This window comes from Cheilinus undulatus, linkage group 23, assembly GCF_018320785.1.
Source record: "Cheilinus undulatus linkage group 23, ASM1832078v1, whole genome shotgun sequence".
NCBI lineage: Eukaryota > Metazoa > Chordata > Actinopteri > Labriformes > Labridae > Cheilinus > Cheilinus undulatus.
The window spans coordinates 29,773,073-29,795,582 of NC_054887.1; the positions used below are offsets into that span (position 1 = coordinate 29,773,073).

At 39.2% G+C, this 22,510-nt stretch overlaps 1 protein-coding gene across 3 annotated transcripts in view; it reads left to right on the forward strand.

Moving 5' to 3' along the window:
- Positions 1–22,510, forward strand: part of ptpro (protein tyrosine phosphatase receptor type O) — a 67,976-nt gene that overhangs the window by 12,600 nt on the left and 32,866 nt on the right. For all 3 annotated transcript variants that reach the window (XM_041780843.1, XM_041780844.1, XM_041780845.1), the window contains exons 2-11: positions 14,950–15,211; positions 15,465–15,620; positions 15,887–16,039; positions 16,340–16,864; positions 17,732–17,893; positions 18,684–18,880; positions 21,241–21,361; positions 21,466–21,659; positions 21,741–21,852; positions 21,963–22,126. In XM_041780843.1, coding sequence (XP_041636777.1) covers positions 14,950–15,211; positions 15,465–15,620; positions 15,887–16,039; positions 16,340–16,864; positions 17,732–17,893; positions 18,684–18,880; positions 21,241–21,361; positions 21,466–21,659; positions 21,741–21,852; positions 21,963–22,126 — 2,046 coding nt within the window. The remainder of the gene's footprint in view (positions 1–14,949; positions 15,212–15,464; positions 15,621–15,886; positions 16,040–16,339; positions 16,865–17,731; positions 17,894–18,683; positions 18,881–21,240; positions 21,362–21,465; positions 21,660–21,740; positions 21,853–21,962; positions 22,127–22,510) is intronic.

A 22,510-nucleotide genomic window follows, 5' to 3' on the forward strand; every position in this document is an offset into this window, starting at 1 on the left:
GTTGGAACAATTGGTGGTGGCTGTAAATCTGCACATATAAAGATTTGTCTTAGTTAGTCTCAGAGTAGCATGGAGCTCTTATATTTACAAACACTATATGGACATCATGTTTTCTCCGATCAGCAGCTGTAGGAGCTCTGGCAGAGTAAAGATTATCAGTGTGATCAAAGAGTCTGACTGCAGTCTAACCGATGAGTTAAAAGTTATTGATCATCTGAATGCTTCCTGTGTAGGATGTTTTAAAGGTCTGGCTGTCGGAGCCTCGGCTCCTCGTCTCTCCTTTAGAGAGGCTGCTGGTGGGGGGTTGTTGGGGGGCAGCCATTGTTAAGCCTCTCTGAGTTGGTGGGCTCCTCATGAACACTTTTTGTTTCCTCTCTGAAAGGAGGGAGCTGCTGACGGTGAACGCAGCCTGATGCTCACTCCTCATTGTTTGCTTTGATTAAAGACAGTGCTGCTTCTTTTCTTTAATCAGCTTCCTGTTTTCATTCATTAGATCTCTTTGTTTGCTGAGGAGGAGGAGGAGTGGTTGGTCTGTTTTATCAGAGAAGGAGAAAAACTGCAGTGTCAACAAATCTGAAGAAATCTAATACAAGTTGGGACCTTCCAGGAGTAATGAGACTTGAAGAGGTGGTTGATGCTTTACATTTGACCCATTATTGAAAGCTTTATACATATAAATGGGTCCAAATTTAAAGAACAAGCATGTTTAGGTGAGATTACCTAGGTTGCTTGCAGATGACATCATGTCTAGGGGTGTATCATATTGGATTTTTGTTGATATACGATGTGCCGATGTTTCCATCTGATGCACACCTTTATACTGCAGTAAACACCAGGTAAATGGTAAACAGACTTGAGCTTGTATCGTGCTTTTCTAGCCATCTGGCCGCTCAAAGCACAGGTCACACCTGCCCATTCATACCTTTTTACGTCATTCACTCAGGGCAGAGGCTGCTATGGAAAATTGACCATCAGTATTAGCTAATTCCAGTCATATGCACCCACAGACGAAGCAGTGGGAGAAACACATCAACCTGGATCGAACCTTCTGATTGTGAGATGACAGACTCTTCCTACTGAGTGACAGTCACGCTACCAGAGATTGTTGCCTCATTCAAAATGTTCAAGGCTCATGATGGGTCTCCTTAAATGTGTAGCGCCTTTCCAAGCCAAAATTTGGGCCCATGGAGGTCAGCAAAATCCTGGTCCACTCTAAAGTTAAGCCGTGATAACCATATTTTATATTGGTCTGAATAATAACCGCTGTTATCAAAGGAACAAACGTCTTCTTTTATTCATTTTTGACGTGAGATATAGCCATCTGAAAGATTTAGATCCTTTTTTCTAAAAAAACAGAATCATAATGGGTTAAAGTGGCAAAAATTGGCAGAAAGGTGGTAAAATGGGATTTTGAAAAAATGAGCACATAATGGCAAAAATGGGTGGAAAATTTGGTCAAATGGGATTTGAAAGTGGGAAAAGATGGTTTGAACTGGCAAAAACTGGTTAACTGAGGCAGGAAATTGGTAGAAATGGGCATAACAAATAGTATAATGTGGTTAAAATGTACAAATAGGGGTTAATGGTGGCAAAATGAGTCATCAGGGACATTAATAGTCATAAAGTGCAAATAATTGGTTTAGAAGTGGCATAAACAGGCAGAAAAATAGGTGGAAAGGGTTTAAAATGGACAAAAATGGGTTCAAAGTGGTAAAAATGTGTTAACATTGGAAAAAATTGGTGGGAAAAAATGATGAAAAAACATTAAAATTTGGCGAATTGTTGTAAGGAGCGGGTAAATAGAGGCAAAAATGTGTCCAAAATGTGCAAAAATTGATGTATAGAGGCAAATAATAGAGGCAAAATTGGGCGGGCAAAGTGGCATAAATAATACTTTTAGCATCAGAACCCAGTAATAGTTTGAGTTTTGGGTTTGTCAGGGGCCCAGCCAAGTCTGTCTGCAGGCTTACTTTTACAGCAGTAAAAGTAGAATAAAATACACAATTTCAAATCATTTAAGAAAAATTCTTAGTTTTTTTTAAGGCATCTGGCGACCCCCTCTTAGTGTCTCTCGACCCCCAAGGCGGTCCAGACCCCCCACTGTCTTACCCTACAAGGTTTAATTGCAACATAGTATATCAACGCCTCAATTAAAAATGTGCTTGTGGCAAAACAAGGGAGAAAAGCAGTTAAAAGGGGCACAGCTAACCTCTTGGCACAGTTTAAGACTCCTCAAGAGACGTCTGTCTCTTTTTATCTGGCTACAAATGTAGTAGGAGGCTGCAGGACTAAGTAAATTGTGATTTCAGTTGCATCCGTGACAGGAAAAAGAGTTACAAATGGGAAAAATCACTTTTTTGTTAAGTGTAGGGATCGTACTCAGTGTATGTAGAAATTGTCGCATAATAAGGCAGAGTGCAGGTCCATATAGAGCTTTATTGAACTAACTTCCCTCTATTTTAACTTATTCCTCACGTCTGTTCTTCACTTCCTTTCCCTCTTCGGACTTTCATACGCCACTGGGCTCACGTTTCTGCAAACAGCCTGGAAAGCTCATACTATTGTTAGAAAGCCAAATTTTGTCATTATAGCGTCATTTAGCCCTAGTTCTTCCACTTCCATCTCATTTTTTTATGTCACGCCTTGTCTAAACCAACCCCTGTTTAACAGCTAAAGACTCCCATAGTGAGCCCACGTCTGTGAATGACCAGATCAGGCAGACTTTAGGAGCAGGCAGCCTGGAATTTCGTGGAATATTCAGTAGTGCATGTATGAAAACCTCTGCAGCAGTAAAGTTTTCTTAGTGTAACTCTTCTTTGTTATTCTGCTCATCTCTGAGTGAATCACTGCATTTGGCTGTCATCGTCTCAGTGTGTGTCCCTCTTACTTTTTGTGTGCGTTTCTGTGAGTGTCGGTCGCCAGGCAGCAGTTTGAATCAGGAAGAATAACCTCAGTGTTTTCCTGTGTGTGTCTAATTCACTCTGATTAAACTCAGCCTCTCATGCGAGTGTTGGATCTAATCGGAGGCTCTCTGGGAGCTTCTCCTCCGCCCGTCTGTTAACTCAGCAGACCTCATTGATTATCTCTGAGATTATTAGAGCACTTTCACATGTCGGATTAACCCAGACACCCACCGTACGAACAGAATTTCGACCGTTGTTTACCTCTCTGAGGTATCAGATACGTTACACTTCAGTTAGAGTCCAATCTGGACATCCTGAACCCTCGGTAGAAAGAATAAAGCTTTTAGTCAGACAGATTGTGTACTTTTGTACCATAAATCTGCTGAATTGCAGCTAACAGTGGTGTTAAGAGGATTAGTGAGGGATTAAGGATATTAGTGCCTTTTTATTACGGATGTTTATTGTTTGGTTTCACCCGGTGGAACAAAAAAAAACTTTTAAAGTGAAATTATGGATTTATTTGATTACAGCACAGGCAGAGAAACATGGAAAAGCTGCAACAGAACTGAATCAGTGATACAATACTTGAAAATGAATAATTAGATAACCCTTGCATTAGATTGACATGTTTTAAACAATTCCTATAATTTAGCTTTAAATCATTTCTTGTATAGTCGACTGATCTTGAACCAAACTTCAATGAAATATATTGAATTTTAGGTCAATAAAAGGTCAAGGCTCAGGCTAAATAGTTCCTACTTGAACCAGATGCAGCAGGATCAAACATCTTACCTGCTGAAGGTGTGTTTGAATCCATATTTCACTCGTCTCTAGTCCTGGATTATTAGAAGAATCAGGTTGTGGCTTTGTCTCTCTCAAAGCAGCAACAGTTTAATCTCTCCTGTTTGTTAGCATTGCAATGCTAAAGTTTAGCAAAGTATCCAATGATAGATGCTTTCTGTTGCTGCAAAATTTGTCACAGTAAAAGCCTCCAATGCTAATTATCTTGAAGACCTTTATTTTGAAGAGAAACATCAGGAAATTTAGTGATTTCATCCGCAACTTAGCAACAAAGACGTCTCATAAATGGGAGCCTTAACTTCACATAACTGAAAAAATGAGATCTAAGGAATATAAGAGTCAAATACAGCGTGAGAAAATGAAACTAAGACTTTTAGCTCTAAACTGTCTGCCTGAGGATCATATTTCTCCTGAGTGGGCGTGGCTTCGACTCATTCAACAGACACGCCCACACCATACTAGAGCAGATTTTACTGCCTCATTTTTCATGTTTTTGAAGCTTAACTTTATAAACTTAGAGATGTTTTTCCTGACTGAAAATTGGCCTAGAGGTTCATAACACAGTGGTCTGTCAAACAACTAACATAAATACAGATTTATTTTATCACTTCACAGGGATTTAATGTCTCATTTCACACAAACAGTTAAGTGGATAATCTAGAAGTGATCTGCACATCAAACATTAACGTTTTTACCATCCCATTATTTCCTTTTCAATCCATAACAAGCTCCTTTTTCCTTGTTTAAGTTCATGTTAAAACATAGCTATAAAAGTCCTTCTGTCTGTTACCCTGACAGTAGAAAAAGGGTTTTGAATGCAAATGGTAGATTTTTTAAAATGGGATAAAAATCAGGTTATTAATCACAATTAACTACAGAAATCTTGAGATTAATGGCAATTGATTTTTTCTCTCTCTCTCTTGAAAACCCGAATAACAAGATTGTCATTGTTTAAATAAAAAAATAAGAAATTTTCCTGTTGTTTGAATTCTATAATATAACACTGAGTACTTGATTTTATGAAAGTGATGGCTAATGTTGGTATCTAAAGCCACTATGTAAACCAGTGGTTCCCAACCTTTCTATCTTTGAGCCCCCCCCACTTGTATTTAAGAAAACTTGACCCCCCGACCGACAAAAAAAATAGTGATACTAATAGTGACCAAAATTAACATGAAGTTTAATAATTTTTTGTATAAACCCAAACAAAGTAGCCCTACAACAAAATCTTTTTCTGCAAACTGCTTTAAATGAACAAAATTATCTGTAAGGATTTAGTTCAGAAAAAAAGCAGAAGTATTTTCTCCTCATGTTATTCAAGAAACAGCTGTGGGTAAATTTAAAGCCTCTTTACTTTTAGATACTTTCCAACCAGTCAGCAGCTTTTATATTCACATACGTTCTAGTTCAAGCATCTTTACTTGTATTCATTATCAATAAATCTGTCCAAACTTGGTATAAACCAATTAGAAGCATCTTTACATCAGAATGGTGTTTTTATACACGCATGTTTAGCTTCTATGTCCCGTCATGAAAGCTGTCAGTCATCTGTCGTAGAGTCTAATGAACTCAGACCAAACCTCATTGAGCAGACGCGGTATTTAAGCCTCGGTGCCTTTAAAATGCCGTCACTGTGGACCTGCTCGCTCTCATTCATAGTCTAATGTTCTTCAGGCGTCTCCGTCCTCTCCATGCTGGAGCTGTCACAGCTCGGTCCCCTCTCAGAGCCCTCCCGGGCCCCCCCTCCTCAGAGGAAAACAAAAGCCTGCAGGTTTGCATGATAATGTTGGCAGCTGCCTGAGGGCGACGCCTCCTGACCCCCTCGGCCCGCTCGCATTCAGGGGGTCTCATCCTCCATTCATCGCCAGCTCCACAGTGTGGGTGTGCACGGAGTGTGTCCTCACGAGTGGACTCCAGATTTCACTTCAGTTTGTCAAGGCTGGAACTTTACAGACATTTACTGAATCTGGGAAACTTTCTCCTTTGAGCATGGACATGATACTAACTTAGGCGGCTTCCTTTTCCTTTAGTGAATTTTCTGTTAATGTTGTAGAACTTTAACTCCAGCAGACTCCTCTTTTACTCACTAACTCTGTGAAAACATTAATGTTTGCTGGATTTACAGTTTAACATTCTCCAGTAGTCACTGAAGTTTTACAGAACGTCTCCTAGCAACGCTGGCCCATAGATGTCAATCACCTGTTCCCATGGAGACGGCATTAAAGACAAATGCTCAGAAAAAGAAGCCAGAAGTCTTAAAATAACTACAAGTAAAACTTCAGAGCACAACCGGACTGTATGACGCTCAAATCTTCAAGGGCTCAGTGTGAACGGACAATTTTGAGTGTTTGGAGTTTGACTGCGATGTTTAATAGTTGTAAACCGTTAATTTCCCGTTATTTGGGTGTCTAGAACTCTGTTTTTTTCTGCTGTAGAATCAAACGGGTGTAGATATATGAAACATCACATTTTTGCTTTCCAAACCTAATCTTTGCTATCAGAATTTTTGTGATAATTGTCCTAAACACCCATTGAAGTTAAAGTAATTTGCTTGACATGTTGGGAGAATTTGCTGTAAAATTCAGGAATTTTCATAGAAATTTTGTGGAATTCATTTGGATATTTGAGTGGAACTTTCATGGAAGTTTAAGTGATATTTATGTTTAATTTGGAGTGGTCTACTCAAAGTTTGGGGTAATTTGCTTTAACATTTTTTGGCATGTTCATGGAAATTTTGAAAATATATTTATATATTTCTGGGAATTTGATGGGAATTTTAGTGATGAATTTGCTTTAAAATTCTCAAGAAATTGTTATGAAAATTTGAGGAATTGAAAAAAAGAGATTTTCATTCAAATTTGAGTGAAAAATTTTCACATTTTTGAGAGATTCATTCAAATTTGGGGGAAATTTGCTAGACATTTTCTGGGGAAATCCATGCAAATTTAGAAAAATATTTGCTGTTTTGGAAATTTGCTTTGAATTTTATGGGGGGGAAATTTGCTTTGAATTCCTTTGCATTTCCATGGATATTTGGGACATATACTTTTAGGTTTAGGAAAAATTATTTCAAGTTTCTGTGAGAATTTGCTTAGATTTTTTATTATTTAACAGAATTTTAGGAAATAATTTTGTATTTTTTGGGAATTCAATTTGAGATTTTTGGGAAAAATTAACTTGAATTTTTGGCATTTTTACGGAAAATTGGGAAAATTGTTTGGATGACGGGGGAGTTTGTAAATTTTTGGCATCTCCATAGAAATTTGAGGAATCCATTCACGAATTATAAAAATTTGATTTGCAATTTTGGGGGGATTTGCTTTGATTTCTGGGCATTTAACAATAAATATTAGTGAGGAATTTGCTTTTAAATTTTCAGGAATTTTATGAAAATTTGGGGGATTTAAAAAAATGTTTTCATGTTTTCATGTTTTTGAGAGAGTCAGTCAAAATTTGGGGGACATTTGCTTCAATTTTTTCGGCATTTCGATGAACATTTGAAGAACCGATTTGCAATTTATAAAACAATTTAATTTTGAATTTTGGGGGCTTTGTTTGTTTGTTTGTTTGGCAATTTATTTATAGAGTTTTCTGATTAAAAAAATTAGTGGGACTTTGCTTTTAGATTTGGGGGAATTTGCTTGAATTTTTTTTCAGGAATATACATGTGGTTTTTGGGTATTTTTATATTGGAATATAATAGATTTTTTATTCAGTTTTACTGAAACATATAGGAAATATCTGCAGAAATTTCAGGATTTTTTTTTATTTACTTTCAAAACGTATACGTTTAAGAACTTTTGGTAATTTATCTGTAGTTTAGGTGAATTTGTGTGGATTTGGAAAGGAAAATTTCTAAGAAATTCAAAACTATTTTTGTGGAAGTTTTGTTTATAATTGGCCCTTTGAAGTCCTTGTGGTCATTCTTCAAAATAACCAGAAAAAAGACTCCATTAAACCTCTTTCAATAACTGACACCATTTCTTACTGAATGGCGACCCCCAACAGCTGACTATGGTCGACACACAGACAAAACGAATGATCAAAATGATATCAAAGAAGCTCCACCAGTTTCCTGTTAGGGGATCGTGACAGCAGAGGGTGAAGTTAAAAGTCAGTCAACTAACTTTTATGGTAAAATAACAATCTTTTCTTAAGAAAGATTATTTTGTCTGTAAAAATCATCCCTGACAGTCAAAGACTGAATGAAAATGTCTGTACGCATTCCTGCCACCTCACCTGTACCGCTCATATAAACCGGAGAATAAACGGCCCGTAGGCGGAGGAGGAGGAGGAGGACATTAGCATACGGTCCCTGCTGCCCCGGAGGCTCTCTGCTCTGCACCGTGTCCGCGGTTTAATCCAGGCCTCAGACAGACATAATGAGCATCCTACCCCAAATGTGTTTCTCCTTTCATCTCTGTTGCCATGGCAACGGTCGAGCTGCAATGAATCGAATGAATTGGTTTGGATTTTTTTTCCTTTTTTCTCTCCCTGAGCCGACCCCCCTCAGGACAGAAACGTCTGAAAGAAACAGCTCGATGGAGCTTCACAGAGAGTGGTTTTATTTTGAAAGTATGTCCGTCCTTCACCTGTGAGCCCTGGGTTGCTGAGTGTTTTATTATGGTCTGTTCTCTTAAAGAGATAGTTTATAGTGTGTGGCTGATACAGTAATAAACGCGAGTTGATTGAAATCGTCCCCATGAACACGGTCATCGACTCTGTCATGATAGAATCATCACATCATCTATTTTTGGTGTACAGGTATCAATAACAGTTGACACCTGTGCACCTAAAATAGAAGATCTAGACAGACAATACTGTGTCATTCTTGCTTCAGAAGTGCAGGGAATCCTCCTGACACTTTATAACTTATACATTTCATTGGTAGACTGAAAGATTTTTAGCCACCTCCCCAAAGTATAAAAACTATTGTATGAACAATAAACTTAAAACATACTAAGTACTTTAAGATATTAATTTTACTGGGGTTAGTAGAAAGATATAATTGAACATCGTCTGCATAGAAATAAACATGAATAGTGTCATTGATTCATCCCAGAGTTTTTTGACCGGTGTTAATTTAACTCTGTAAAGAGTCAATTGATCTAGGTTAAGCCCACTGCAGTAATAAATCTGTTGGGATGTGTGGGCAAAGTTTCCCATCATGCCCTTAGGTGTGATGGGAAACTTAGATGTTTATTGTATATATTTAGATGTGTTTGAATGTTGTCTGCTGTACATTAATCCCTGCTGGGATTTTAAGATCATGTTTTCAGTGGATTGGTGTTTTTTTTTTTTCTTTGTCAGGCACATTTGCACCATGAGTGAAGTTATCCACTGAGTTAGAGTTTGCGCACATTACTTGAGGTGCTCCTAAAGGTCGCATAGAGCACATTCTTCATCAGTATTCATTGCCTTTTAAGGTTGACTTTTGCTTGGTTTATGCCAGGGGAGACACCCTTACCACAGATTTTCAAGAGTTACTGCAGCTCTGCCAACTAATTAAATACTTAACATTTTTAAAAGTGTAGCTGTATGTAGTGTTGCCCAACAATGAGACTTTTAAAGTGTTGAATTTAACTTTATGTGAGTTTAAGTAACACTGTCTATTTATCTATCTTTTTTTTATAAACATGAGCTTGAAATCCCAGTCTTTAATGCTCTTTTAAATTGTGATGAACATCCTGCCCCTAGAGGCCGCTGTAGCTTCTGTTAATGGCCGCTGCCTTCTTGTCTGAGCTTTCCCCCGGCACTTCACTGGATGTAAATATGACAAGCTTAGCGGTTAGCATGTAAAGGAATGGCGCGGTATAACAGTTTTTTAAATAGTAAATGGAAATAAAGTGGTATGTAGGCTATTGAAGGTTGAACTCGTGTATAACTACTCAACCAAAGAGGCTACATATTAAAACATGATATTAAACAGCAAAGAGGAATAAAGGCTAGCTGAGTTAGCTTTGAATGTTAGCCACACTGTAGAGAGTGTATCAGACTCACATCACACCTGCGACCCTGTGATGAAAGTGACTGTTTTCTAAGTATTATCTTCTGTTTAGACTAGTCAGTGAGACACAGTATAAATGAGTACTTTCTATGAGAGCTGTCACAGATGAATTTGAAATATACAGTGGATTTATGAAACTATCTGGCGTGTCAGGTTAGCAGCTAGCCGATTGGATGGTTACAGTCTGATGTGGGCACCAGAATTACAACTAGGTAAAAGCAATTTTTAAACATTGTAAGCCCGTAATCCTGGTCAAAATTATAACAAACTAGCCCACCACTAGAAGCCACTGTAGCTGTTGTGTGGCCTTGCTGCTCTTAATCCAATGTAAATAGCCATGGGCGAGTAGCACTAGTAGCTTCTTGTAGGAACAGCCTGGTTTAGTATCATTTTAATCTAGATTATGGGGATATAACTGTTCATAAGCTGTGTCAAGTCATACTCGAATAACTGAAGCACTGGATGATGCCATTCAGCACAGGAATGTGGACGTTCGCCTTTAAGGAAGGTTGAAGGTCAGTGGTGCTAGCAGTGCTAACATTAGCCACGCTCTCCTTTCTTTCGGCTGCTAAATACCATTAAAGGTGTTAAACTTTATTGTAAGTGCTGCTCTTTTGCCTTCGATTTAACACTGCGATCATGTACATGTATTTCATACTAAAACTGAATCCCGCAGTCCCTCCGTAGTTTCCCTCCTCCCCTCCTCGTCTCTGGAGCCGTATTCTCTCCAAATACCAGCTCTCAGTAATTAAACCAGAGCTGCGGCTCGACATTTTAAAAGGCCAGCAGAGGAGAGAGAAGACTTTATGAGGGTGAATCACCCACCTTTACTCAGAGACAGATTTTATTATAAACCCAGCTCACAGGCGCGGAGATGTTTGCCTTTGGTAGATGGTGAAATCAGAAAATCAAAGATGGAGGTTTGCTGGAGGGTTCTCAAGATACCAGAGGTTTAAACTTCTCCCAACTCCAAAGATATTGATTTTTACAGCAACAAAAATAAAGGCAGTGGGGTAACCAGTTTTGAAAAACTATTGAATTGTTGCATGCCTCCCAGCATGCCTCGGTGCAGCTCCTGTTTGCTGTTTCACGTAGTGACTATCAGATTAAAGAAGTGGGTCAGATTGTGGATAATCTGCTGGTTTACATGGAGTTGGTGTAAACTCTTTGTTTCTGTTATTGATATTAGAAACACTTTAATCCACTCACAGACTTCCTGCTGAGACTGACGCTGATATTTAGCATCAGAACAACCCACCGGCCTTTAGAGAGAACATCCAGAATAATCCAGAATAGGAGGCTTGTTTGTTGTTTTGCTTACTGGAAGATTCACCTGTATAGTTTCTATGCAGATGACGTCATGCAGCAGAAAACTCCCGTTGGGGGGCAAGCAGAGATTTCTGCAGAAACTCTACTGAAAAGGCCATGTAAGAGCTGTTAAAGGTCACATATTTTACCCCTGTAAGATAGGTTTATATTGGTCTCTGAGGTCCCCAAACATGCCTGTGAAGCTTTGCACGTCTAAAAACCCTCTGTTTCAGCCCTGTTCAGATTGAGTTGTTTCTGTGTCTGTGGCTTTAAATGTTACTGAGCTGTCTGACTCCGCCCCTCTCAGGAAATGGATGTGGCTTAATGGATGTGGCTCTCAGAACAGCTCGTGTCAGCACAAATTTTCTGGCGAGTGATTTTCTGATTCTCAGGGGGATTTTCGACAGGCCAGGAGCACATATTTTTGTTAGAAAAGCCTGAAAAAGTATTTGTGATTCTGCCAAGCTTTCAAAGTGCGAAAATAAAAACATTCTTTATTCTTAAGCTATTTTATGTCCCGAAAGTAGTGAAATAAGCAGGGATAAAAAATGGTTTAAAACTCAGTGAAACAGCAGCAGGCAGGAATTTAAAAAGTCTCCGTTTAAAGCCACAGTTTAACACATTAAACTCTGATCTTACCCGTGTTTCCTCAGCTAATGTCCATCCAGTCTCACTCATTGTGATGGGGGATCTGTCTCTTTTAGAGAACCAGATCATTTGGCTCAGCTCAGTAGAGCTGGTTGTTCAGTACCAGTTTGTTTTTTTAAATGTGGATTAGATAACAGCAAAGGATGGAGGACAGGAAACTGGCACTCAGATAGGAGCTATCTACCGTAGCTCACATTAAAGAGCCGCTTTACAGCACAGACTCGTTCGTGAACAACACATTTTTTCTTGGTCTCTTATCCCCACAAGGTTTAGTTTCTTGATAGTGTATCAGTGTTTCTATTAAAAGCATGTTTATGATGAAATGAGGGAGAAAATCTGATAAAAAGGCCCAGCTAGCCTCTGATCTCTGCAGAGTGCATGTCCACGTAGAGCTTTAACGCTCTAACACTTCCATCTACACTGATTTTAAAACAGAAATCTTCACTTCCTGTCCTCCATCTGCCTTTTGCACAGTTTCAGCACTGAGGATTTAAATCACACATAATCTGACATTTTTGTCTTTCCTGATTTGTTTTCTGCCATCTCTCCATCATCTCCCTCAGACAAAAACCCCCGTCTTTATCTCTCCTTCAATCAGGATGCAGCTTTCACGCTGTCACCTTCATCCTCTCAGAGCGGTGACGCTCGGCGAGGAGTCGACTCTCCTGCCGGCACGTTTAATGAAACAACAGCTGATAGCATCACATCAGCTGAGCAACAGGAAATCAGCTCTGAGACGCCCGCATCATGGCGAGGAAACTTTAATAATTCATCTTTACATCGAGAAACGTCTGAGTTTGATTCATCCTGATGCTCAGGAGAATAAAATCGATCAGACTGCTCTAGGTCTTATTTTAGTCACTGATCAACACTAAGTAGTGGAGAGCTTTCCCAGTAAATACACCGGACCAGTAAACAGTCCAGAAAACTGAGAGATTCCAGTAAATATATCGCTCCACTTTAAAGCTTAGATAATACATTTTAATGGTTAAATTACAACATAATTAAATAAAATCACTTCACTAATGGCTGTATGCATAATTCAAGACTTCCTGCTGATGTTTCAAATTAAAAGCCTTCCAGGACATGATGGGATTATCTTCTGAGCCACAGGAAGGCTTTTAATTTGAAACAGTGTGATAGTTTTCTTTCTATAACAATGATTTATGACACACGCCTCTGAAAGTGGAGTCTTTTACCCAACATGGAGTTAACAGCTGGTTTTCTGTTTGTCGGTGAATGCATCGTGTTGTGTTTAATTGCACTCAGAATTTTAAGTGTTCGACCAGTGAGAGGCAAACACTCATTCATATCATTAAGGGTCCACACGTTACTGTTATTACACTCTGAGAGAACTAGGAGGGGTTAAAGCGGGGTAAAGAGGAGGAAAAACAGCGAAAAAGGAGAAGAGGAGGAGGAGGAGGAAGAGGAGGAGGTAAAAGAGGAGGAGAAGTGATATTTTTATGTGTGGCTGTTAATCAGGATTGATGGATGTGACCTTTGAGGTGGCTCGGTCTATTTAAAGGCTGTGAATGATTCATGAATCAAGCTGCAGGAGGATTAATTACTGAAATATTTCTGCACATTTAACGACTTAATAGACCGTATTCCCACAGCGGCCATGTTCTTGTGACATCACGCTTAGGTTATGTTTTAAATTAGCAGAGAGACGACATCCCTATGTGCAATTCAGACCTCATACAGGAGTTTGGTTGCAGTTTTTTAATGGAATATTTCCATCTTTAGCATATCTGTCTTATGAAATATATAGTTTTTGTAATCTTTAGTATGTTTGGATACAATTATTCTTTAAAATAATAGATTGTTTATTGTTCATAACGTGATATTACAATGCCTATATAAAGTATGGATGTTTTACCCTTTTATTTTCAATATAATTTGGCTTTTTGATGAAAAATCACAATAAAAACTATTAAATGTCAAAGTGAAAAAGATTTCTGCAAAGTAAAGTCAATTAACTACTGAGCTTTCCGATTTGATTATTAGCCATAATGCCATAACCAAGACAGACCTGCCAAGAGCTACTTTAGTGTCTGTAGAAGACACATGATCTTATTTTATCAACTCCATTTAGAGAGAAAACATGGTTTACTTTCGAGCTCAGTGGAAATAACTACATTACCCACATTCCTACAGCATCACTGTGACATCTGTGATAGGTTAAGTCCACCTTTACCCGTAAAACTTCCACCTTTTCCCGCTTTCTGTGATTTAACAGTTATTTTGTAAAATAAACAGGAAAACAATGGCGTATATGGAAGAAGCTTTGGTCCTTGTTTTAAGAAAACATTGGGTATTCACTATCGGCTGCTGTTATTGTAGGTAACAGCTGCTAAAGTGGGCGGTCACTGGAACCACGTTCATCACCTGGGACCAACTCTACTAGATAAACTATTTGCAGTAGCTGGGTTCAACATGTAGATGGCAGCCAGTTACTCACATATTTGTAATGAAAAATGAAGAATTAGAATATTTTGTACTCAGATGTCAAGATCTGGATGCTAACTGGTTTACAGTACTGCTAGATATGCAGGTTTTCATTAGAAAAAAAAATGCTCTGAGGATTTATTTACTCTTTGAGATCTCTGTTTTTATGCTAATAAAGTTTTGGAAAACTCTGAGTAAGAAAAAGATATCTAACTTTTAGTTTTACAAAGTCTAACGAAGGCCTGGATCTTGAGAATCCACAGGTGGAAATAGTTGGATGTCATCTGCATAGCCATGAACATTCGTACAACATTAGAGATAGTATAGAAAATATTTATGAATGAAGGGAGTGTTAATTTTATGTTATTCTCATATTCAAAAAGAGCAACATACAAAAATAATGAAAATTGGATTTTTTTGCAGACTAGTCTAAAAAATGGGACTTTAAAGATTGCATGATATGTAATGCATGACATCACTGATGCAAAAAAAGTTTTAAAACTAGTATTTTCAGGTTAAAGAAATGTTGCACCTTCTGCGAATTGAAAGACCTGCATAGGGACATATTGCAATTTAATCTAATTTGCGATTAATTGCCCGGCCCTACTGTAAATCTGACTAGAATATAAGCCTAGAAGAGCTCTATCTGACCTGTTCAAACTTTTGTCTCTTCCCAACCTCGTCAGTCACCGAAGTTTACTTTTTTGTGTGTATGAACAGTTTCCCACAATGCCTATAAATTTAAACAAATTAAAACTAACCTGGGATTTAGATTAAAGGGAACAAGTATGTTTGCTATGATCTCACCTGAATTCTGTTTTTGTCTTCTTCCAGAGCGTGTTGGCGTTCCAGGCGGCGGTGAACGAGGACGGTCTGATCGCGGCGACCCTCGAGCGCTCAGACTATCTGGAGAACGTGACGGCGTACGCAGCTCAGTTCTCTGGAGAACCTCGACCCGTTCTGATCCAGTTTGTGAACACGAGTGAGCCGGTTCTGTTCAATGCCTCGCTGCACGGTCTCTGCTACACTGTGGGCTTACTGGTTAGACTGGGACAGATGTGGTCCAAACCCATCAAGACCATCTCAGTCCTAACAAGTAAGACTCAATATTCTGCAGTTTTTATTCATGCCTTTGTTGTAACATTTTCCCATTATAAAACTTTCATATAGACTGCACTTGGAGAATTTCGATGTTAATTTTGGCCCTTAAATTGCCAATTATGTTTTCTTTGTCGCATCACAGCAACACAAAGGTTCTAAAATCAAGTGCACATTTAATATTCAACACAACACTCACTGTCTCCATGTTCTTTTTGTATCCTCACTGTTTGTCCTTGTCATTCCCTTAGAGCCCCTACCTGTCCGCAGCGCTCACATTGCAGACTTTAAAGAGTCTCCAGAGACCGGCGTGGTGTTTCAGATCGACCCCCCGCCTGGGAACGTTTTCAGCAGAGTGAACATCAGCTTCACCGAGGGACACGACCGACGATACATGCTCTATAAAGGTACTAAATACTGCTAATATACAGTACATACAGGCAGAAAATGCTATAATTCTTCTTCTAGCTTCTTGTATGATTTTACCTGAGCAGGTAAGACTTAATTACTGCTCAGGTTAAGCTGTCTTCCTCCTGAAAAATAAAGACTGTCCATAATTGAATAGAATAAAGATTAAATAAAGAAAATAAACAACAACAATCAGATAACAAGACCTAAAGTTGGTTATTTTGACACTGTTTTTATTATAATACAAATATGTGTTTCTGTGTAGAGTTCTACAGGGGGAAGACGGTGTTCAAACACTGGTTACCGGGTGTTTGTTACAGAAACGTCACCTTCCAGCTGATCTCGGAGGTCACCGTGTTCCAGACAGCCATGATCACACACAGCGACATCACACATACACCTGTGCACCACAGGACAGGTGAGAAAGCTGCTGACATTCATAATGAAGCTCATCATTATGGAAACAGCTGCCCTCTGAGTGTCTGTGTCATTACTAAGATAAACAGCTAATGATGACAATGATGATGGTTAAAGAGTCATGAGTGTTGCTATATCTTGATATGGTATCTGATCATGATTTGTTTTATTTATATTTTTGTACTGCAGGACTACAGAAGACTCATTCGATTTGGATTTAATGGATAATAAATGTTTAAATTAACCAAAATATAATTTTTAATGATTTGGGTCTCTAATCGCCCCCTCTGTCCCCCCTCAGTGCCATATCCGCCCCTCAACATTTCCCATAAGATTGTCCACCTGAGCCAGAGGGCGGGGCCAGGTGACATGTCCAGCATCCCTCCTGAGGCTGGAGAGGAGAGTCGGCGATCGTCCCGTCGAATACGAGAGGTCCCCCTCCTGGAGGAGGCGCAGGAGGTGGAGCAGGAGGAGGAGCAGCAGGAGAACACGTCCGAAGAGGCAGCCGCAGTGACGACAGTGACCACGGCGGTTCCCTTCAACACCACAGCCAACTCAATAGGAAGTAACCTGACCACGGAGGCGGAGACTCAGAGCTACTGGCCCGACCCCCCTGACCCGTCCCCTACTGACCAGGATGATGAGTTTGTGAACGCTGTCGTACCCGAGTACGAGGACTCCAATGAGCCGGGGTCAGCCATGGGGCTCCCACCTGAGACCGCCATCCTGCCCACTAAACTGCCCCCCATCCTGCTGGAGCTCCGCTGGCTCCCTCCCCGCCCCCCGACCAGCTACGACGGCTTCAACATCTACATCTACAGAGACGGTACGGTGGATGTATGAGACAATTAAAACAATTTAAAAAAGATGTTTTATTGTTAAAAATGAGGATCAAAGCAATGAGTTCTGTCCTTTTTCAAAGATGACTTTATGTTCAGAATATAAAAGTTAAAAGATTAATAAAAGGGAAAGAAAATGATCAAAACAAGATAAAGGAAGAAACAAAACTTTTACATAGCATGTGCTAACAATACATGTAATTAGAAAATGCTGTTTTCAAGGCTTTATTTTATCAATGCAAATATATAAAATATATTTAATTTAAAGTAATTACATTGAACAATCTCACACTTATAGCCATGCATAAATATAAACAATGCTGCCCAATGTTGACATATCCAAGGCTGTGATAAACTCTTTCAGGAAATCCAGTTTGCATGTAGTTTATGAAAATTATTTCATTTTTTTGTTTTTTTCCCCCACATTAATAACAAGGGGGTTTAATGCAATAAAAGTTTTAAAGGTTAAATTCCCCAAAAATTCATTCAAATTTTATGTTTCTCACCAGGTCTTATGTTGATGAGAAAATTAATTTTTAAAAAGTGGAAAAAATATTAAAGCGTATTATTTTTACCGCTCTTTAAGTATGGTGCCATTTTTGGACAAGAAGAGGCTTAGTATGTGTTTTTTAAGGGTACCTGAGGGTGAAACTAAAACTTGTCCAACCATATATTGTCACTTCACTTTTATTAAAAATACCTAAATTATTATCTGAAAATTATTATTAGCTAATCCTGTGTTTGATTTAATTTTAATTTACAGTTTAATTTGATCTAAAGCTTTTTATATTCTGTCTTTCTGATATCTTGCTCATTTTCAAGTGCCCTCTCTTTTTTTTTTTTTTTTTTTCCAGGTAACTCCACAGAAACAGCCACAGTGGATGAAAACACTCACGAGTTCTTCACCGAGTTAACAGAGCCGGGAACGTACCGAGTCCTGGTCACCACGCTGAGCTCGTCTGGAGAGTGTGAGGCGAGAGAGAGCACCGCCGACACCGGCTTCACCTTCTACCTCAGTATGTCCATGAATCACTTCAATTCACTTCAAGGGATTTTAAAGGGTTAAAATACTCATAACATTAATTTCAGTCTGGACCACTTAGTCAGAAACACACAGTTTGCAGATAGCAGTATTGAACTTCTAATAGCGTCCATAATAACGCATTTATTGCCCATATTTATATTTGGTGGTGTGGCCATTCGAAGCATCAAACAGGACCAGCACATGTTTCTGCTCTTCCTGTTCATTAAAGGAAACCCTGAAGCAGCAAAAAAAAAAAAAAAAAAAATCAGAGCAGAGCTGGCATCAAAGACAAAAAAGTTACACTGATTAAGTCAGCTTTAGCATAAAGGAGGAGCTAAGGTGGAGGAGGGTAGCATAAGCAGCTTGCAGAGGGTGCAGCAAAAAGAAGGCAGGCCAATAGGCAAGGCAGGGCAAGGCTTAGGAAGCTTAGCGTGGATCAGCTGGCAGTCAGCTGATGAGCTCATTGAAATGGCAGCGCTTCAAACTGTGGCCTGCCTGAATTGATGCTACATGTTCAATTTGTGCTATCCAGCTAGGACACCAAAATAGCCCCGTCATTTCATCAGTTAAAGGATTATTGTCACTTGGATTACTCCTTGAAACTCAAATCTTAGTTTCTCAAATCACTTAAATTTCAAATTATAAGATAAAATGAATGGATGAAAATAACTCAGGTTAATCACCGTTATTGGGTAAAAAATCATGTATTTTTGTGTTAATGGTAGAACTTGTGTGTTTTTTAAATGGACTTTGGTGTTTAACTGGTCTCTGATTTGTCGCAGGTCCAGGTGGGGAGCTGTTGGAGGAGCTCCGTGAGCGTCCTCAGGCCGTCAGCATCAGACTGCTCGACTCGAGCACCGCTGCCGTCTCCTGGGCCCAGTCCTCGGAGAACCACAACGGCAGTGTGGTGTCGGTGATGTCTACAACCTGTCTGAGGCCAAGTATGAGCCAGAGGATGGAGAACACGTACTGCAGTGAGGTAACGTGCTGATTTAATCTACTCTTTCACCACAGTGAGGTAAAACAGCAGGCACAGGTGGGATGTAGAGTGGTTTTATTACTGAGGGCTGAGTCTGAAAGGACAGAGTTTTGAAAGAGAACTGCCACTAAAACAGAGATTTAAGGGATGCTAATGGCCTACAGGTCAGGTTGAACAGAGGCTGAAGTCCTCCAAGCAGGCAGCCTCCCTCTTATTTCCTACTTTACCCACCGTCCTTTCAAAATAAAGGCAACACCATCCACAAATAAATCTTAAAAAACCCCAGAGATTTTGTTCCTAGAGTTCAGTCCTCGTTCAGTGATGGAAAAATGACTCATTCGATCTCACAGCATCATCATCAATGTGATTTAGTATCTGACAGCTTTCAGACCTCATTAAAGTTTTTACTGAATGAGTTCGTACGAACGAGTCCGAGGTGAAGTTTGGAAATCATTCAAAGTGTTAGCTGACTCATTTTTCTCTTCGAGGCGTGAAAACAAGAATGATGTGACAAAAACTCTCCAACTGTTTTCATTCACAAACAGGTTTTTGTCAAATCCTCTAAATCACTGTAAAAAATACACAGTTAAATCAGAGTCCCACACTCTTTGTGCTCCAAGCCTGCAAATCTTAAGTCCTGATAAATAGTCTGAAGTTATTTTAATCTATTTTTTTCTAATCTAAACACTCACCTTCATCCTGTTCTCAAAATCTGGCTCCTTTTTTAACGTGTTGTCTTGAAAAATTCTGTCTTTATTTAAGAGTAAAATAATATTTTCTTTATTCTTGGAATTCTGAGATGGACTTTTTTTGGGCTTTTCTAACTTATATAATACCATTAGATTTAAAAATTTAAGCACAGACATATAGTTGTTCATTTTTCTCCATGGAAGCAATGTTGTAACTCTAGATCTATCAGAGACTCCTTTTTTTCAAAATAAAAGCTCTTTTTTTGCATTAACAGGAAGGAAAGTCCCCCTAGCTTACAGACTTTTTAAAGTGGATTACAATTAAAAGTACAAATTAGAAAAAAACATTCTGAGAAAATCTCTTCGCTTAAATGCTGGGTTGCTGACAGTCATTTTGTACATGCACTCCTGTCTATTTATTAGTGAATAACAGTGTTAACCCTGTATCTTACCATAGAGCAAGTCCGCCAGAGCATATCTTTGCATTTTTACACACTGTAGTGCCATTTTATGGAGTATTTAAATTTGCTATAAATCAATATAACCCTTAGAACCCAAGTTGCTCAAAAGTGCAAAAAAACACAAGAAAAATGAAAAGCATTTTTTTTACACATTTTCCTAAATACAGAGATGTCATAGCTGTATCTCTCAAAATTGTGATTGTAAAAAAGTTGCACAAAATCATTTCAAACCACAAAAACAGTGTGGTCGTAACTTCATATTTTAAATATACTCATCTTTATAAACTGTGGCAAAAACGAAAATAGAATGAAATCATGCTCAATTTGCAAAAACACAGCATCTTAAAAAATAAAAAAATATTTACAGTAGTGCAATCAAATCGCTAAGTCTCCAGATACTTTTGAGCATAAATGTGTTTGTAGAAGACCATGTTGAAGCAATAACAAGTGTGACTTGTGACCTGCAAGAAAACAACACATTTATAGCCTGGATAAATTATATTGTTTTTTGATGTGTGCGCTTTGTACTAAATTTCTGCAAAAGAAGAAAGGATATTTCTAGAAGAAAACAGTACTCTGGAACACACTGAATGTGTGATGTGTTAAGGCTTGGTTATGCTTTCCGCACGGACAAAAACTGACATGGAATCATGATGCGGAAACGTCAGGTGCATTTATACCTTGCGCCAGCTTTCTCTTCGCCGCAAAATGATATTCTCCCATAAGCTAGGGGGCTGTGTCTTTAAGAATCAAGTCTGTAGCATGTTTAATGCCATTTTGATGTCTGGGTTTTCGCCTTTATTTAGATGGGACATCTCCAATGCACCAAACAGCACCGGGACAGGAAATTGATCCTGGGACCAGTGTGTCCAGGACTTTAGCTTCTGTCTGCCCACCTTAGCAATTGAGCCAACTGTCAGGATTTTTCATATGATTTAATGGTATTTCCTTTTTAAAAATCTAGTTTTCAACACTCTTTTGGACATCTTTTGGGTAAATTAAAACTGTTTTCCATTAATTCTTGATCCAAAAACATTAAAAGTTTTCTGGTAGAATTCTAACTTTGTCCTACATCACTTCAGTCCTTATCTTATTCAAGTTTTTGGACATTTGAGAAGATTAAATCATTTACTCATAATCCAAACTTTATAACAAGTAAGGGTAAGTGCCTTGCTGTAGTTTAAGTAATGTTTTTTTTGTTTGTTTATAGGAAAACTCGACAAGTGACATCATCACTAACTTGACCCCTGGGGCTCAGTACAGAGTAGTCGTCTATCACACCAACGGGCCGCTCATCAGTCCGCCGTCTGAGCCTGTTATCATCGATATCGGTCAGAAACACATCAGATAAAGGTGTCTGCAGTCTGCTGTTGGAAAAGAAATCATTGTGAGTATATATAAATGTGTGTTATTTGTGTGTTTGTGTGTCCGTCAGAGCCGACAGGTGTGCGAGAGCTCACCGTGTACCCCCTCAGCCCGACGGCGGTCATCCTCAGCTGGCAGCGTCCGTACCACGTGGCATTCAGGAAGTACGTCCTGCAGACGTTCTTCTTCAACCCTGTCACCCTCACCTCAGAGTGGACCACATACTACGAGATCGCCGCCACAGCCTCCGTCATCGCCTCAGTGGTAACAAACACAAACATGCACAAGTCTTTTCTGTAAATTCTCCGTTTGATTCTTTAAAAATATTTTCCTATTTCTCCACAGAGGGTGACTGACCTGCTGCCCGCCTGGTATTATAACTTCCGTGTTTCCATGGTGACGTGGGGTGACCCTCCACTCAGCTGCTGTGACAGCTCCACGGTCAGCTTCGTCACAGGTAAAGGCTCACCTGAGGTTACTCTCATGGCTTGCTTGAATAATACCAGAAAACCAACATGTAAAAAGTCCCTTCAGTCCCTCGGATTCACATCGTCTCTTCCTCTGCAGCTCCTGAGGCTCCTCACATCTCCTCGGTGGATTACTCTCACGGTGTTCTCTACGTCCGCTGGACATACGGCGAGCTCTTCATCGACCTCTCTCACTCCAGGATGCTTCACTGGCAGGTGGTCGCCGTGGGAAAGAAAGGACCTGAGAGGAGCTACTCCATCGACGTGAGTCTTTCTTTCTATCATCGGATTAAAAGTCTTATGCAGATCTGGTGTATTCTCTTTTGAAACTTAAATTCTCAAGGATTAATGACTTTGATAGGAACTCAAAGAGCAGGATTTAGAGTCTGTCTTATTCTTAATTCATTAAAAGGCTGGATTACTTATTCTCCACTGCTGCTGTCTGATGAAACGCTCTGATCTTTATTTCGACCTCTGCAGTGTATTAAACAGACTCAGACTTGTTTTAGCACCCTGATAACGACGAAAAGTTAAACATCCCTCTGATCTTTGGCTCTCTGAAAGTTTCTGCTGCATGTTTAGTATCATTTAGAGCATTTTATCGGCTCAGATAGTGCAGCAGCCGCTCGTTATTTCGGGGTCGGGTTG